General features: G+C 36.6%; 3 protein-coding genes and 2 long non-coding RNA genes across 5 annotated transcripts; 4 read left to right on the forward strand and 1 right to left on the reverse strand.

Annotated features, from left to right (window-relative positions):
* Nucleotides 1-2: 2 nt before the first annotated feature.
* Nucleotides 3-2,832, forward strand: LOC140795208 (uncharacterized). The gene is made up of 3 exons (XR_012110266.1): nt 3-295; nt 385-504; nt 2,691-2,832. It is a non-coding gene; the product is annotated as an uncharacterized lncRNA (long non-coding RNA).
* Nucleotides 2,833-4,524: 1,692 nt separating this feature from the next.
* Nucleotides 4,525-5,441, reverse strand: LOC140795207 (uncharacterized). Its single transcript, XM_073147649.1, has one exon. The coding sequence runs from the start codon at nt 5,311-5,313 to the stop codon at nt 4,813-4,815; it is 501 nt and encodes a 166-aa protein (XP_073003750.1). The 5' UTR covers nt 5,314-5,441; the 3' UTR covers nt 4,525-4,812.
* A 1,382-nt stretch (nt 5,442-6,823) lies between these two features.
* On the forward strand, nt 6,824-8,478 carry LOC140795209 (uncharacterized). Its single transcript, XR_012110267.1, has 2 exons — nt 6,824-6,953; nt 8,316-8,478. It is a non-coding gene; the product is annotated as an uncharacterized lncRNA (long non-coding RNA).
* A 2,658-nt stretch (nt 8,479-11,136) lies between these two features.
* Nucleotides 11,137-15,216, forward strand: LOC140795210 (uncharacterized). Its single transcript, XM_073147651.1, has 2 exons — nt 11,137-13,906; nt 14,610-15,216. Exons 1-2 carry the CDS (start codon nt 11,353-11,355, stop codon nt 14,915-14,917), a joined length of 2,862 nt encoding a protein of 953 aa, XP_073003752.1. The 5' UTR covers nt 11,137-11,352; the 3' UTR covers nt 14,918-15,216.
* Nucleotides 15,217-16,024: 808 nt separating this feature from the next.
* Nucleotides 16,025-17,247, forward strand: LOC140795212 (uncharacterized). Its single transcript, XM_073147653.1, has 2 exons — nt 16,025-16,210; nt 16,388-17,247. Exons 1-2 carry the CDS (start codon nt 16,159-16,161, stop codon nt 17,068-17,070), a joined length of 735 nt encoding a protein of 244 aa, XP_073003754.1. The 5' UTR covers nt 16,025-16,158; the 3' UTR covers nt 17,071-17,247.
* The last annotated feature ends 851 nt before the right edge of the window (nt 17,248-18,098 follow it).

Raw genomic sequence — 18,098 nt, forward strand, 5'->3', positions numbered from 1 at the left:
ACATAAATAAATCTATAAGGATTAGAGCGAATTTAGTTATTAAGCACATATTTTTTTTGAATTATCTTAATATAGATCGAACAAATGGCCAACATCTGTAGATAGATACAAAAGTATTTAAGTCTTTGCCGAGTTTTAGCCAGTATACTAAACTAATTAGCGTCTTCGAACTATTGCTCGAATTTAAGTGCCATATAGATCTGCTTTTAAGTCAGTAGAGCTTCTTCTTCAAATTAAGTGTACCGTCGAGTCATCGGCCGAGCTGGACACCAAGTAAAGCCCTGCTAGCCTCGCCGTAAAGCCCCTCTATCTCTATCTCTATCTCTATCTCACGCTCTTTCTTAGGGTTTCGATCTCTCCCTCTTGATCTCGGTGTGTTTGCAGAACTCGGGAAACTACCTCCATGGTGTGGTGGGCTCCGCCGTGATCGTTAGTAGTGGGTTTCAGACCACTGGCGTCTCGTTGGAGATTAGCGTCTCCTACTTGGACGTCGCCTTTATCAACGTGAGTGTTTGATTTGTTTTCTTTTGTCTCTAGATCATAGCCGTTCTCGGTTGAGTTGGGTCAATTTTGATATAAATTAGGTCGAATTGGCCATAGCATTGGAATCGCTTGAGTTTCTTAGTTTAAAATGGAAGATAACCGTTTCAATTTGAAAGAACTTAATTTGATCGTCTGGTGAATCTATTCTTATGGGTGAGATAGTCTAGAAGTTGGAATTTTGCGAAATCTGATAATAGACTACAGGATTTGGTCTTGCTAATAATTTTCTTTTTCTCGACTTGTTTACTAAGGAGGGAAGCGACATGTCAAGTAGGGCTGCATGAGGTTCTTATTAGTTGCTCTAGGAAAAAGATATCCAGTTAACAAAGAACTATATATTGGTAGTTCTTTGCTAACTGGATTACTCTGACTGTCAAGTTTAGTTTGTGTTAGGCTAATAGTACGGTTTGATTCATTTTGTGAAAGAGAATACTAGAACTTCTCAATGGATGCTGGTGGGAAAGACTCATGATTCAGATCAACTTGACAGTTGATGGTACATTTATATAGAATTTTACCTTGATGGTGAGATTTCTTTGAAAACCTTCTTCAATTGAAAATTCGTACCACCAATTTGTGTGGATGTTATGGACTATATGGTGATAAAAACACCACAAAGGTTCATAAGTCATAAGTAAATGGGCAACACTTTCCTCAGGTTCAGTGTTCTTTTTCTATTATGAATGGTGTGAATTATTCTTTGGCACGTGTTGACCATGCGTCTTATATCACTATAAAAAGGGTGTCCCAGGAGAGAGATTTGCATTCTTGGTCTCATTTGTGAGGAGACTATTTCTATGGCTGGAACCCATGGACTCTTATGCTTAAGCACTAGTTTGTTTTCTTCATGTCGCATTCTATAGTTCCTCTTGTTGCATTGTCATTTTTGGTGCAAACTCATCTTGTTTTTCCTTCAATTTTGTTAGTTATAGTGAAAAGAAGAATCAGTTTTATTAAAGTAGAAGGGTTACTGGAGTCTGGGGAAGACAAGATGATGTATGCGGAAGTAGTAAGAGACTATGTCTGACAAATTAGTTTGCACAAAATAAAACTGAATGCAGGAAAATGTTTTGTTCTGCGACACCAAATATTTTGGACAAATAGCTTATTGTTGTTGTGACATCTCCTAATTTTTTGTTGAAGAAAGGTAGTGTCCCAAGGCTTCTAGCACCTAAATCTTCAACAATTGGGTACCAATTCAATGTGTTTTGTACAATGATTTTGGAATCTTAGTTATGCGACATTCCGGTGGCTTCAATTACGAATGGTGGAATGTATGTGGATGTCAAATTGATGTAGTGTAAAAGTTCAGTGTAATTATGTAAGGATAACTGGAGTTTCACATTGGAATAAACTGCTAATCATATTTGTTGAGCATTAACATTTTATTTTGCTAAAAACAGTATGAATTGTTGTTTATTTCTAGTCATTGCATGTGATTTTCCAATGTTTCAATCCTGAACTTGTCTCCCTTTTACCCTTGCTCTACCATGCATACCTCCTTTTGTTAGTTGCTTCATTATTAGTCTGGTTACTTGCTTGGATCTTATGGATATTGGTTCTTGCGAAATCATTCTATTGTTGCAGAAAGCAAGCAACTTGTTTGGATTTGATAGCGAGTAGTAGAAGGTTACTCTTGAAGTTCAGTTCCAACCTTCAGTTCAGGTTGTGGTTTTATTTGATTACCTTATAAACGATCTAGCAGAGAGGGTGCTTCATCTTGGACATTATCGTGCACATAATTACTTATTCTGTCGCACTATTTTGCTAACAATTATGTGTTAACTATTATAAAGTATGATGCTAATGTCTCAATAAAAAGTCAATGCAATTAAGGATTGATTAGGTTTGAATTTTAAACCTTAAATGCTTTAGGTCTTGCAAGCTGTTGCTGATTGGTGTTAGTTATCCATCTCATTCTTCTCCTCAGTTATCCTTTCTGGAGTTACTTTACTACTTTTGAATTCCTGTCAGAAATGGGTCTAGGTGGAGAAAGTAACTCCCAGTTTCTTTGATGTGATTTTGTATTTGCATATTAGAATCTGCAGATAATTGGCTTTTCTTCTGTCTAAAATTTTCTACTTCTTATAACTGTATAATGCATATTTGAGGCAAGTTTATGAATCTGTGACTGTTTGGTTAAGCAGGAAGCAATCGAGATTGAGGCCAAGCTATTGCATGCTGGAAAAGCAGTGGTCGTCACCTCCATAGATTTCAGGAAGAAGACTGGGAAGATGATAGCTCAGGCACGTCATACAAAGTATCTTGCAGTATCCAGCAAATTATGAGGCTCTCTCTTGTACCTCATATTTAATGTCTATTCTCTGTCTGGCACATAGTAGTCATAAAGCTAGAATGCTATTGTTGTACACTTGGAAATTTGAGAATATCTCAACATGTGTCAGTTTTATAATGTAAATAAGCTCACGAAATAGGAGTTACTCTTAGCTGCTGTTACAGTGAAAGCTAATGTATGATGCACTCCTTTATTTTGTATACGCATTATAGAATAAAAAGGTTTTGGGTTTACCTTCTTCTGTCTCTTAGATGAATAAGGTGGTCCGCTTTGCAGGATGTGCTATTGCCAGTTAATTATTAAGGTTAAAAGTAAATAGTTGCATTGTATTATACTTATGCACTCTCATTAATTATATAGAAACATGTTTTCTGTTCATATTCAACATTTATATCTCATTGATCTTTTTTTTTGGAATCATGTTAAACGTGGGCTTTAGATTTTAACAGATATCATTCTTCCATGACTCGGTGAAGGTATTGTTCCTTCAGCAGGACTGTCCTTAAAGCAGTAATCATAGTAATGGTGGCAGACTGAATCTACAGAGTTCCTTTTAATCAAAGACAATAGATAGCAGGCCGTAATCATAGTAATGGTGGCAGACTGAATCTACAGAGTTCCTTTTAATCAAAGACAATAGATAGCAGGTCTATTGTGGAGTTCCTATTTTCTTTTCTTTTTTCCTGTGGCATTGTATGCTTATATGTTCTTCTGGCATGAAAAGAACTTCTATTTCTTTTCCCTAATTACTGTCTTGTCTCACTACTTACTATTGATGGTTTTCTTCTTCCTGTTGGATAAGTTAGATAAGAAAATCTGAAGATCTTTGAGCATTCTCCTTTTAAGGTAGATATTCGCAATCATATGTTTTAGCTCATGCTGTGGATATCTACTGAAACAAATGGCGGCTACTCTGTAGGTCTTCTTGTTGATATGGTTCATATTATACATAAAGGATAAAATAGTTGGTTAGCAAGTATATCTTCAGTTTATTAATATAGATTGTGAGTAGTTGGATTAGTTGGTGAAGTTATAGGATATTTGGTAGTTGGGGGCTTGAATTTGTTGTGCTCAATTATGTTGTCATTTGAGTAGCAAATTGATATTGTTTTGTATGAAGTGGCATAAATTAGAAAAGAAAGATCAGAGAGAGCTAAGAACTGGTTGGAGTCCATGTAGGTCTAGTAATCTAATATACTAATTAGCTGTGATCCATAAGATTAATTTGCAGAAAGGATTTGGGTTTATTAGGTTGCTAAAACACCAACATAAATGGTTAGATATCAGTGCCTAATTAGCATTGACAAACTGTCCATGCCCTGATTCTACATTTGATTCTTGTTTTAGTTTACTTCCTTTTTGTTCCTTCTTACATGATTTCACCAATGGATGATAACCAATTGCCATATCTTATTTGCAACTGTGGGCTATACAAACTGACCTATCAAAACAGACAAGATTGTTGCTAGACCAGCCTGGCATCTAATGATCATACAACTGAGGTTAGCTATTGAAACATCAAGTTGGTAGATGTCCTTTTCATGGTTGTCTTGTTGCTTACCTTTATGCCAAGGACAGAGAGGAAAGAGCACAATGGGCCAGGGCCAACCCAGGCACTTCTCTTTCCAACCAAAGGTCATATGCAGTTGTTCTGTACATGCAATGAATTGCTAAAGGCTGCAGAATTTTGGAATTGAAAGCTTATTTAAGTTACGCAATCAAAACAAATGAAGTTGGAGAATAACAGAAGAAACAACCATTGTATCTTTACAGATTGATTCTTTTACTTAAATAGATGGTGTACTACATTACTATGTTTACAGGGTTATCTTTTTACTCAGAATTTTACAGCACAAGATTGTATGCTCTTCAATAGTTGTTTTTTACCTCATTTTCTGACACAGTCCATCAAGGAATTCGGCTCTAACCTTTACATGCAGCTCATCTGCCTGCTTCTGTATCTTCTTTTCAGATTATGTACTTGTGGAGGAAGTAGTTTTCTGAATCAAGAACAGTTTCTTTAGAACCTTCAGCAGTAGCAGCAGGCTTGGCCTTCTATGATGAATCAATCTTGCGGTCCGCATACACCGGAGCTCCACCATACCGTTCCGTTCTGCATCCGATTCGCTTGCGGTGGCAGAAGCATCTGAGGCCGCATCCACCCTCCACTCCTTCTCTATCCTCCTCTTCAGGCTGCAGGATAGCTCCTCATTGAAATCTTCCCAAAGCAAATCCATCTTCTCCTCATCAGCAACACGAGGACTGCCATGTTCATCGCTCTCTGGATCTTTTTTCGATAGGTTGGCAATTTTGGAACTCTCTTCTGCAGGGGTGTGGCGTTCGTGGGCGGTCTTCTCACTGTCGGTGGCGGAGGGAAGGAACCATAGAGGGGATGCGGCAAAGTGAGGGAAAGGAAGCTGGCAGAGAGAGGAATCATGCTCTACTGCAATTGTGGGGAAGCTGAAATCATCCATCTCTCTCTCTGTGAGCTCTCTTGTTTTGCTAATGAGACAATTCCTTCAATTAGCTATTTGATCTTTAAGGGGATCAAACAAGCAGTGGAGCTTACAAAGCCTAGTGTTGTTGTCAAAGTGATCACTTTCAGGGGGTTGAAACATGTCATCTACCACTAGAGGAGGGAAACAAGTCTTTGTGCTTTAATAAGTGTTTGGTTTTGGCGGGACCCAGCAAAGGGGGAAGTAGCCGTTGAGCAATGAAACCAAAACTAACCAAACCAAAAAGGAAATGGCTACTAGTGGAGGTAAAGGATGCTATGTTTGTATTTTAATGCTTAATGGTTTGATCTTGTTGTGTCATGTATAGCATCAATTATTATACTGTCTTGGTGCTTATGAAATCAAGGTTACCTTTCTTGTTCTTTTCTAGGTTTGTATGGATTAGATGGTAAGTGGGAGTAAAGTATCTTTATACCATCCAGTAGTATCCCCACATCTTGAGCTAATCCATCTATCCTTTTCATTCAAGAAGACCCAATTGGAATGCTCTTACTGTAGAAGATCAGGGTAGTCTACACACAAATGTGCACTTAGGAAGGATAAGGGAATGATTTGATAAGCATGAACTTATGGCAATTGAGGTGGGGTTGACATCATTGACCACAAACTTTTTTATTTTTTTGCAAACTTAGTTAGAGGATTAGATTGAACTGGTTTAAGTTAAAACAGGTGGCTATATATTTTAATGTACAATGGGATTGAAGGATATCCAAATAAATAAATTTTGACACTTCCACTACTAGCAGTTTTACCTATTTTCTCTAAAATACTTTAAACTTCACATATCAAGTCTCAAACAAAGATTTATCTTGGCAGAAAAAGATTTACAAGCTTTGAAAGGTCTCTAATAACTGTAAATGATTTCCATGGAAAAGAACTTAATTGTGCCAACTCCGGTGTAGAAGCCTAATCTTATATTTACTAAAATTTGAAGACTTTTATAGTCCTCCAAAAAGGCTATCAAATAGTTCATTATTCGGGGACTCTTGGGCCGATTCTAATCCAGTATTTTAGGTCTTCTTTGGTTTAAAACTAAGTCTTGAACTCGATTAGTTAATTTTAATTTTTAGTCTTGATTTTTTTAAGAGTAAATTTAGACAGATATGATGTTTAGTTACTAAACTAATTTAAGAGTTTCTAAACCAATTTAGAAGGGGTCCTAAACTGAAAGCAAATAATGCCTTAGTTTTGATACATTCCATTGATCTTTTGTTAATTTAATCAGAAAAATTTTAAACAGAGGGTCTCGAGATGTAAATATTGAAAAGATAGGTGTGAATCGTAAGTTTGTGAAAGTTCAGGGTGTGAAATGTAATTGTTTCAAACTTCTTTTAACTGATTTAGCAGCAGCCTAGTATTGGCTGCCAAATACCCGAATGCAGGAAATTCCTGCATCCTGATCCATCGCTATTCTCACCCGTCGTCGTTGCTTAATAAAAGTCGCGCCTTCTCGTCTCCTCCTCCTCCTCCTCCGCTGCCACGAGGTCAAGAATGGGATTAGGGTTTCCAAATTGTGCTTATCGAGCTCAACGAGGAGGAGAAGGAGAAGCCATGGCCATGGGTGAGGAGTAGATGCGGCAATGTTGTCCGGCATTAAGGTTGGTGGAATTGGAGTTATCGCTACTTTGGTTGCGAAAGCTCTCTTCTTCTTCCTTTTGCTTCGCATTACTTGGATGCCTAATTATCCGTATGTCATAAAATTGAACGATTATTTAGTAAAAGGGAAAAATATGCAGATTACTTCAAGGAAATTATGATCCCCAATGGGTCTCGACTCGAATCTTGAACTCTATAAAGTTATTCACAAGAATTGGAGATTTTACATCTGGAAACTGGAATTGTTCTCTTGGAGCTACTAGTTTTGGTGTAATCTAAAAATTGATTGATTGATTGATTAATCCAGTTGGAAATGGGGATTAATTGTTATGTTCACTTGTACTTTGGTAGGTGGTGTATAGTGGCTCTCTACATCCTTCAAAGTCCTGTAGTTCAAATGTTTGGATAAACCTGATAGCATCACAATGCTTGAATGATAATATTTCTTATTTCGTGATGGATCTAATTAGTTTTGATCATCATGCTAAAAGCTTATTTTTGAGGAAGTCTCATGTTTGTTTTTTCTAGTTCTGTTCTTTATCTGCAAAGCTGCTTACAAGATCTAGGCTATGACAGCACCAGACTGATCAAATGCAACAAAGTCCTTAGATAGTTTGGGCATTTCCATAGAACTACTAGCCCAAAACCAATACTCGTATAAATGATCTATATTTGATTCCCAGTTTGCAGCCATATTGACCTGTCTATAGTTATGTATAACTTTGGCATTTACAAAAGAGCGTATAGCCATGGGGACGTCAAGGCCGTCCCAAGTGAATCCTATGAGATCCAGAGCATCCAACTCCAGCAAAATGTTGTCCCATTTAAGCCGCCCAATCATCCTAAGCATCTTTTCTTCCAAATGAACCAAAGAGCAGAGGCCACAATAGCTTGGAATTTAACTAGTATATAACTTTAGATTATCACTTATTTAACCATTCACACTAACTGTAGGCCTTCCTATTTGCTTCTTTTGCTTCTTCTTTTTTCATCTGTAGGTTGCTGTTTATGCATACAAGAGAAGACTATAGAAGTCCATAATGGATCTATGAGGCTAACACTGTACAGCCCATAGATGTTATATTGTAGTTTGGTAATTTTATGAGACTTTGAATCTATGATAATTTTTGCTGGTGGTGGGCACGCATCATGCATGTGATTCATTTAGGAGGGATGCAACTTTGGCAGTTGACTGTAGTCTGAGGAAAGTTAGCCTTTTACCTGAGTGAGGCTCTCTGATGTTTGATTAAGAGGCTTTTTTTTAACAGGAAATATATGAATTACTTCAAATCCACAATCACATTTCAAACTCTGTCATGAGAGCTTTTCAAACTCTAAAAATAACTTTTACTTATTGCTTCCAGGGAATGCAGGCAATAGAGGTCGTATAGGAGGTGCCAGAAAAGTTGAAGTCCAAGGTCCCAAAACCAAATGATAATGGGATAATAGTTTTAGAGATAAAAAAAATATGAATATTCTTATTGTTAAGATACTTTTAAATTCACGTTATGAATTCTTTTTTGTTTTTTTGTTTTTTGTGATGCAGATAATGCATGCTGGTTGCAGTTCTTAGAATTATACTGCTAGAGATGAGGATGTAATTATAGGCAACTTGTTTGTGAAGCTACTTGATCATGATTAAATGGGCCACTGATGGTAACCATGATAGGAATGTTTATAGAAAGTAGGTGAACAATTTTGAGTACTCATAGATGGAAGAGTATTAGATACATTAAGTCGCTGAATGAAACAACGATTTATACTACACCCTTCCAATTTGTTAAGAGTACCAAAAAAAACTCTAACCGTGCTATAAATTCTCATTAAATAAAATTGCTATTTCAAAAGGCAATTCTATTTAATATACTATGCAGCATCTATGTGGATTAGAAGTCACCTACTCATGTAAATAAGGTTGTAACTCACTTATTTAGATATAATCTTTGGTGTGAAAGCCTATAGGGTTCAGAGAAAACTCCAATATCTTCTTATGGATCCAGCTGATAAAGATTTTTCTCTCTCCTGATGACTTCAATATTTTTTTCTTTCAGTATTCCTCTATTTCACTCTGTCCAACTACACTTGTTACCCTGTCAACTGCTTTCTTTGAAAGGTTGGCAGAATCATAAGAACCATTATAGTCTGTTTCCAACTGAAAGAAATTTAATTTAAGAGCAAGTGCTGCACTATTAGGTGCAACTCCTTTTTCTCAAAGCACTTCTTTTCAGTATGCTAATAGACTTTCTGGTGACTTATCTATGTAAAAGTTAGGCATTGATTGACTTAACAGGAAAGAATTCATATTCTCTGAAAGAGTTGTCTACCATCCTTCAGATGATATATGACCAAAAGTTCTTTTCCTCTATAGATTGGTTTTCATATCTTCTCACATGAAACATGCTCCTATAGTCCTATTCAACTTTCTACTTCACAAACTAGGGCTAACTTATTGCTTGTCTAAGAGGTTGTTTGGCTTGAGAATAAGGATTTTCTTTTTGTACTGCAGGTATTTCATGAGAAACACTGTTCCTCCTGAATAAAGAGATTTTAATCCCTTAGAAATATAGGCCAATTTTTCCTTTTTGTTTTATCCAGTTATTCAAATAGAAAATATCTTCTGTTTCAATTCATTTATATAATTCCCTTCGAACTTATTATAGGTCATATGTTTGAATCCCTTCGTAAATGTTCAGGTTGATATTGGTAGATTTTACATTGAAAACTTATATGTTTTCTTTATTTAGCCTATAATTTTCTATCATTCCTTCACTTTCCCTTCCAAATACCAAAATAGTATCTATTATAGCAGCATAACAATGCGTGACAACTATTATAATACAATTAATAGGAGATGAAAAGAGTGTGACATTCCAATTATTTTAGCCTCAACCACTAACTATATATACTTCCACTCACACTGTCCTAATTATTGGTACTAAACTATTGTTAACTATTATGCTCCACTTCGAGATCCCAACCATAAATTAATGTATTTCTCTGACCGTGTACATTGAATTCCCCTACCCCTTCTCCGTCTAACACGGCCTGTCGCGCATGCACAGGCATAAACACAAACACATGATATGCACAAGGATACATGGAAAAAGAAATGGGAAATGGGAACTTATCTTTTAGGACACGGCCATCTGAGGACAAGATTCCAAAGATCCAAACTTTATTTAAAAGTCTCGTCAATTCTGGAACTCATTGAAAGTAACGTATGAGAGACCGAGACTTCCCTCAACTAAATTCCCAACAACTCTTTCCCACTTTCTTTCTACCAGTCAGTGACTTTCTTTCTACCAGTCAAGAGATCTCGTAAGGCCAGGCGATAAAAGGCTTCTTGGTGAGGCTTCTTTTTTTGTGTGCAAATAGCCACCTTAAATTTCTACCAAGTTTATAAATCACACACTAAATTTTACTAAGTTTGTTATTCATATTTCGTCTTTAAAAATTTTATAATCTAATTTTTTTTTAATTTTTATTTTAAATCCTGAGTTAATAAATAATATTTTACTATAATATACTAAATTTTTATAAATATCTAAATTACTCCTATTTTCTTTATTCTTTCTTTCTCTTCCTAAAAAATAAAATAAAATTAGCGGCCTTGGCAAAGATAGGAGAAGGTGGTTGAGAGAGATGATGGAAGATAGTGACAGAGCATAGGGGAAGGGATGATAGAATTATTTTAGTAATTTGATGAACACTACATGGTCAAAATAATGTTAAGATATTAACTAAGAATTAAAAACAAAATATGAATATCAAAATTAAATAAAATATAAAGTATGATTTATAAATTTCTTAATTATTCAACATCGCCCTAGTTTATTATAATTGTTAAAACTAAGGAATATGACAATATAACAAGAGGGGACTGGGATTTTTTGTTAAAAAAATATTACATAGTTAAATTTAGGCTGTATAGATATTATTTCGCTGTTATTTTAAAAAAGTTATTGTTATTATTATTATTAAATGAGTGAGAGGAAGTAGATAGACAAAATATTACAAAAAAATAATTAAGTAAGCAGTCCATGTGATTACGCGTAATAAACCCGAGAATAAATTCTTCTACGTGTTATGAGGACTGAGGAAGTCGAATCAGTCAACGCTGGGCCCCGACAAATTCTTGGAAGTTCCTTTTTTTTTTTCCTCCTGTTCGTTAATAATGGTGTTGATCCTTCCAAGAAGACCTAGACTCAGATGTCTAATCTAAAAAGCTCCGACCTTTACTACCCCTTGACCGTTCCCCCCCTTTCCTCGCGCCTTCTGGTACGAAAGAAGATGATGTTTTGATATGTATAAGAACGAGAGAGTGGTGAAGAAGATGAACCCAAGATAGATTTACCCCCCGAAAAAAATCCAATCTTTCTTTCAGAAGAGAGCTAAAGAGATATGGAGAGGTATGGCCTCTTCTTCTTCGTCTTCTTCTTTCCCAACTTTTTCTTTCATGGGTCTGTGGCTACTTCCCCCAAACTTAACCAAAAGCAGATAGATATCATGAAAAATCTCTCCAAAAACCTCCTTTCCATGGGTGTAACCAGTGGGCAATGGAACACCACTGACCCAAATCCATGCCGTTGGGATAGAGTTATCTGCTCCAATGGACCCAATTCAGTTGTGACCCAGCTCTCGTTTACTGGCCTTAGCCTCTCCAACACCACCTTCTTTGATCTCCTCTGCCACCTTGATTCCCTGCGGTACCTCAATCTCTCTCTTAATAACATCGCCACTATACCCAATTCCTTCTTCTCCGACTGCAATGGGCTATTGGGGTTGAAGTCCCTCAATCTTAGCTACAATAGATTGAGAGGCCCACTTGGTAGTTTCGCAAGTTTTGTGAATTTGGAAATTTTGGATTTGTCTTCCAATTTCTTAGTAGGAACTGTGGATACCCAGTTGGTTTCTTGGTCCCGATTGAAAAGTTTGAATCTTAGCTTAAATTTCTTCAACGGCACCATTCCTGCTCCTGTTGGTACGGGGAAAGGCCTGGCCTTGGAGGAGCTGGTGCTTTCTATGAATCAGTTCAGTGGCCATATACCAAATGAGATTTTTGAGTATAGGAACCTCACTCACTTGGATCTTAGCCAGAATAGCCTAAATGGTTCTGTCTCTGAGATGATTGGGAGGCTATCCAAGTTGGAAACACTTGTTCTTTCTGCCAATAATTTGATTGGGGGAATTCCCCCAAATATATCCGATATCAAGACCCTGCATCGGTTCGCGGCTAATCAGAACAACTTTGTGGGTATAATTCCTAGTGGGATTGCAAGATATGTGAGGGTTTTGGATCTCAGTTACAATAACCTCAATGGCGAGATTCCATCAGAGCTTCTATCATCCCCTAATTTAGAGTATGTTGATCTCACTGGTAATCGCCTTCACGGGGCCATCCCTGGTAATTTGTCTCGAAGGCTTTATCGCTTGCGACTTGGTGGAAATTTGCTCAATGGGAGCATTCCTGCCACTGTTGAGCAACTATCTGACTTGAGCTATCTAGAGTTGAATAATAACAACTTGGATGCTGAGATTCCATCGCAGCTAGGTAATTGCAAGAATCTGACACTCTTGAATCTTGCTTCAAATAAGTTGCAGGGTAGGGTGCCAAAGGAGTTGGGTAAGCTTCAGCAATTGGTGATCTTGAATCTACAAGTGAACAATCTTGGTGGAGATATCCCCAGTGAAATTTTCAAGTTGACAAACTTGAGCACACTCAATCTTAGTCGGAATTCATTCTCTGGTGAAATATCTCCATTAATTTCTGGCCTACAGAAGCTATCTAACTTGGATTTGAGAGATAATGAATTACGGGGTCCAATACCTGAGTCAATCAACACCTTGAAATATTTGACGGAGCTCCAGCTGGGAAACAACAAGCTACGAGGAATTATTCCGCACATGCCAACCAGCTTAACTATAGCTCTTAACCTCAGTAGGAACCTTTTTAGCGGAACAATACCCTCATATCTTGATGAGTTAGTTAATCTGGAGATTCTTGACCTGTCCTATAACAATTTTTCTGGTGAGATTCCAAACTCTCTTACCAGTTTGCAAAGCCTGACAATGTTGGTACTTTCATATAATCATCTTTCTGGAGCCATCCCTGCATTTCATTCATATGTGAATGTCATTTCTACTGGAAATAAGGATCTTACGAATACAACAGGAAGTAGTAATAGTGATAATTTATCTAAGAAAGGAAGATCTACTACTCTGATTACCCTACTTGTTGTTATCATCTCTCTTGTTAGTTTGGGCTTAGTAGCAGGAGTCCTTCTATTACTGCTTCCTAAGCGATTTTATCGGGTAGAAGATGAAGTTTTGCAACCTGTGGATAACCTTCCTCAAATCATAAATGGTTGTTTCGTAACGACAAATGGTATCCATAGGTCCAGTATTGACTTTTCTAAAGCCATGGAAACAGTTGCTAATCCAGTCAACATTGTTCTGAAGACTAGATTCTCTACCTACTACAAGGCTGTCATGCCTAATGGCGCTTGCTATTATGTAAAGAAACTCAATTGGAGTGACAAGATCTTTCAAGTAGGGGGTCATGAGAGGTTTGGGAAAGAGCTCGAGGTCCTAGGAAAGCTGAGCAATTCTAAAGTCATGGTGCCATTGGCATATGTCTTGATGGAAGATAGTGCTTACCTCTTTTACGAGCATGTATACCAGGGCACCTTGTTTGATTACCTTCACAAGGGTCCAGCAAATGCTTTAGATTGGGCTTCCCGCTATAGTATAGCCTTAGGGGTTGCTCAAGGGCTGACATTTCTGCATGGATGCACACAACCAGTTCTTCTTCTTGATCTTTCAACAATGAGCATTCACTTGAAGACTCTAAATGAGCCTCAGATAGGAGATATTGAACTTTACAAAGTGATTGATCCTTCTAAGAGCACCGAGAGCCTTTCTACTGTTGCTGGCTCAGTTGGATGTATTCCTCCAGGTATGACAAGTGCCTAGAACTCTACTTCTTGTTATATTGTGGTAAAACATATAGAGTGATTAAGTGCAGAGCATTCTATCCCTAGGAGCCAACTCTTTTGTGAAGCCCACAAGGAATCTTTAGTATATAATACAGAACAGTATTTTTCTAGCTATTTCTGAACCTCTTAAGTTAATTCAGCTCATGAACAAACCTACCTTCTGACTGTGCTGAACTGTACACTTCATTATGCTATAATTCTTTTAATGTAGATTGTCTTATCTTCTTATCTATATATTGCATTGTGAACGCTATGGCAATCAAGCAAAATTCAGTTTATATATTAGGCTATATATCTCAGATCATGCTACCATACATTGCTATTTCTGCGTTAAGATACTGTGTGTTTTCTCATAGTTTCTGGTATCTGTATAGCCTTTTGCACCAAGAAAATTTCTTAAGATACAGTTGAGCAAGCTGCACCAAAGGTATGACAGTTGTACATGATGCACACACACGCGAATGTGAGAACAACATGATCCAGGATAGGAACTGAGAAATAGTTATTTTTCCATGAGACACATTTTGTTTTCACCATCTTCTTTTCTTCTTTATCTTGATATATGATGTTGTGTAATGTTAAAATAAAGTTTATCTATTTAATATGCATTGAAGAAGTGAACTTTGCCATACTGATACAGCTTGTCATTGTTTTATGGTCCAGAGTATGCATACACTATGAAGTTGGCAATGGCCGGCAATGTCTACAGCTTTGGTGTTATCTTGCTGGAGTTGCTGACTGGACGACAACCAATCAGTGAGGGAATTGACTTAGCCAAGTGGGTACTCAGTTATTCAGCTAGGCTAGATGAAATAGAGCAAATACTTGATTCCAGAATTCCTAAAACATCTCCGGCTGTTCGTAGTCAGATGCTGTCAGTTTTGAAGATTGCGCTGGCATGTGTCTGTTTCTCTCCAGAGGCAAGGCCTAAGATGCGAAATGTGTTAAGGATGCTAGTCAATGCAAAATGATGATAGTGAACTAGCAAAACAGAAGGAAAATGTTTCTCTTTTTTGGAGAGAGTTTGACATGAAGCCATGCTGAAGCTTTGTGTTGACAATAGATGACAAGTTGCATGCTCTTGTTGCATTGTTTATATATCCCAGATCCTTGTATAATAGTATGACAAAAACAAATCTCCTTTCCAGCTTGTTCAAGAATGTATTCCAGAAATGGTGGTTGGAGGGAAGAGATTTCAGTTTTGTAGAAAAACTAAAATCTACTTTTTGTATTTTTCATAAAATCTACTGGACTAGCTTAATTACTGCTCTCTGGGTCTCTGCACTAAACCAAGGAGATTTGATAGTCTAAAACATGGAATTATAATAGCATAGGAGCAGTTTTTACAATCAGTGGTTTTGTAGTTCTAAAGGTTATTTTAGTTTTTGTTTAATAAAAATGTTGTCTTAGTTAAGATTTGCAAGATCTCATTACGCAACTATTTGCAAGTGCAAAGTTCTCAGTCATAGTCATACTACCATGGTATTTAGGTGGAACAGCATAACACAGATGATAGTTTCACTGAAGTTTGTTAAGATATTTCCCTAAGCCATCATCTACTAATCATGTAAATGCAGTTATTCGATGCCATGCTTCTTATAACAGGTTTTGTGCAATTGGAGATCTTTTCAGCAATCTTCTGAGGTATGATTTTATTCTTGTCAATGTAAGCACTCTTGTTCAGCAGCAGAAGAGTACTGATAAATCTTTAGACCATACATTTGTTATACTGTATAGGCTCTTCTTGCAGTTACTGTTACTACTATTACTGCCACATGATATTTGTGAATGTCAGCTCGATTGAGAATTTAGGATCTTGCAATATAATAAGATGCTGCTTTGTCTGCATATTGATATCGAAGATATACAAAAATATTTGATGTGACAAGGAATAATTAAAGTGAAAAAATTTAGTGCTTTACCAATAGATATTCAAATGAAGACTACCAACCAAAATATAGTAGAGCAGCATAATCTCTGTATTTGTAACCAAGGAGATCTTTCAGAATAATTGAGGAATAAGTACTTGCATAATAGTGCAGATGATTCTTTGTTTTTTTCCTTCTTTTCAGATTGAGGACAAAAGACAGCAGCTATACTCATTTCAGTGGTATCAAGGATTGGCCAGAAAGAACTTGTGATTTGCAATCCCTTTTTTAGCTGGGTCTTCTGTAACAAAACATGAGTAATTTGAGCCACTAGGCATCCGTTCATGTTTCCTACTTTGCACTCTTCAACATTAAGTGCATTCTCACTGGACTTAGGTGAGAAGTCCCTTCTTTCTGTTAGAAACTTACTTCTACTTGAAACAATGGCAGTATTTTACCTGTCTGCATTTGAAGTAGAAGCAAAGAAACCAACCTCATTATCACCATTACATCTTATATGAACTTATCTTTGACCTGTCTGCTCCATTGGTATAATGGTTATGGAGAGAGTAGAGGTGGATACTGCTCGTCCATTCCGGTCAGTGAAAGAGGCGGTCGCAGTCTTCGGTGAGCTCTTTCTAGCAGGTGAGCCTTCTTATCAGAAGACCAACTCAAATGTCAAACTAGATCAACCTATGAAGCCAGTGCAAATTTATTCATCGCCATCTCCAAAGCCTCCGAATTCTGCATCAGCTTCGCCGCCTTCCTACTCCTCTTCAGTGTTCAATCAAGACAGAGAAGATGATCTCATAACTCTCAACTCTTTGAAGAAGTTGGAAGCAGAAGTAGCAGGAATGAGGCAAGAACTTGCTGTTCTGAAGAAGAGGGAGTCTGAGATGGAATTAGCAGTGGCAAGTCTGAATGCTCAACTTAACAAGTGCTTGTCTAAATTGGCAGAGTTTGAGGCAGAAAAAGCAGCAGAGATCAGTATGCAAATAGAAGAGAATCCCGAAAAAGTTCGAAGTTATCGATGGCAAGAGGAGAGTAAGGACATGGCGGCAAATTTCGAGTACTTGCCTTCTCTGGCTCAGGCACTTAAAATTAATGGAGAGATGAGGAATGAATTTAATGGAACAAGGATGAGGAAAGTGCAAAAGAAGAAGCCTATCATTCCTCTGGTTGGAGATATATTCTCCAGGAAGAAGAGCTTAAGTGATCGCAATTCTCTCTACTCTCAGTCCTCCTACATATGGTAAGTTCATTGGCTTGTGAGTAAATCAAGTGCTTGTTTTGTATCTTCATCTGTGGATTTCCTTGTCAATATGTTTCAAAGAATAATCTCTTCTTCCATCTTACATTCTGTTGTTGTGACACAAACAATTTCTTGTACCTTTGAGAGACACGAAAGATATTTGAATGTTGATTCATCTAAATGATGTGATGTTCATAAAGACTACCTATCATTTGCATGTGATCTACATTATTGTCTCGTCTCGTTATCTAATAACTTAAGCTTTTTGATTAAACCGTCATCTAACAATTTTTGCTCATAAAAGTTGATCATGGAATCAATGTTCCATGCATCATTTAAACTTTATATAACTACATGGTCCATACGAATACTTCTAACATAAGCTAGTTAATTGCTCTCTTCGAAAGTTATAACCTCATCATATATATATATATATATATAAATCATTAGTTAAAGATTGATTTAAACTAAAAGTTGATAAGAATCAAATTTAAATTAAAACCTATCTCTTATAAAAATAAAGGATCAAGTTTAAACTATATGGTATCAAGTGATATTTTTTATAATTAAGATCTAATTATATCTATCACAAACATATCTAATGGAGAAAATTAGTTATTATAGCTGTTAGATTAGAATTATAAATTTTGAAAGGGTACTGAAGTACTTGCCTTTTTTTTTTTTAATTATACTAAAATAACAAGTTTTATAGAGCATATATGCATACACAAAAAAGGATAAAGGATATTTATGTCTTTTTAATATTAATTCATTCTTTATTTAACAGTCAGTTAACAGTAAGGACATGTATGCAAATAAGGAAGGTTATAAAGGGTATAGATGTCAAATTGCCAATACAAACTTTATAAGGGTATAAGAGCAAATAAGAGATCTTTTAGGGGTATAAATACAAAAAAAAAACCTTTCTTTTAATTAGAAAACAATTTATATTCGTTACGAAACGCTCTGCTGACTGCTCCCAACTATCCATCATCCACGTGCCAAAATCCAAATGCAATAAAATAACTTAAG

Source organism: Typha latifolia, chromosome 9, assembly GCF_019914945.1.
Source record: "Typha latifolia isolate L0001 chromosome 9, TyphaL0001v2, whole genome shotgun sequence".
Taxonomy (NCBI): domain Eukaryota; kingdom Viridiplantae; phylum Streptophyta; class Magnoliopsida; order Poales; family Typhaceae; genus Typha; species Typha latifolia.

What these genes read in the sequence shown, in the direction of transcription:
- LOC140795207 (XM_073147649.1), bottom strand. Translation starts at nt 5,313, where the DNA reads ATGGATGATTTCAGCTTCCCCACAATTGCAGTAGAGCATGATTCCTCT.
- LOC140795210 (XM_073147651.1), top strand. Translation starts at nt 11,353, where the DNA reads ATGGAGAGGTATGGCCTCTTCTTCTTCGTCTTCTTCTTTCCCAACTTT. An exon ending in AGTTGGATGTATTCCTCCAG is followed by an intron (nt 13,907 to 14,609) that starts GTATGACAAGTG and finishes TTTATGGTCCAG; the next exon opens with AGTATGCATACACTATGAAG.
- LOC140795212 (XM_073147653.1), top strand. Translation starts at nt 16,159, where the DNA reads ATGTTTCCTACTTTGCACTCTTCAACATTAAGTGCATTCTCACTGGAC. An exon ending in TGCATTCTCACTGGACTTAG is followed by an intron (nt 16,211 to 16,387) that starts GTGAGAAGTCCC and finishes TGGAGAGAGTAG; the next exon opens with AGGTGGATACTGCTCGTCCA.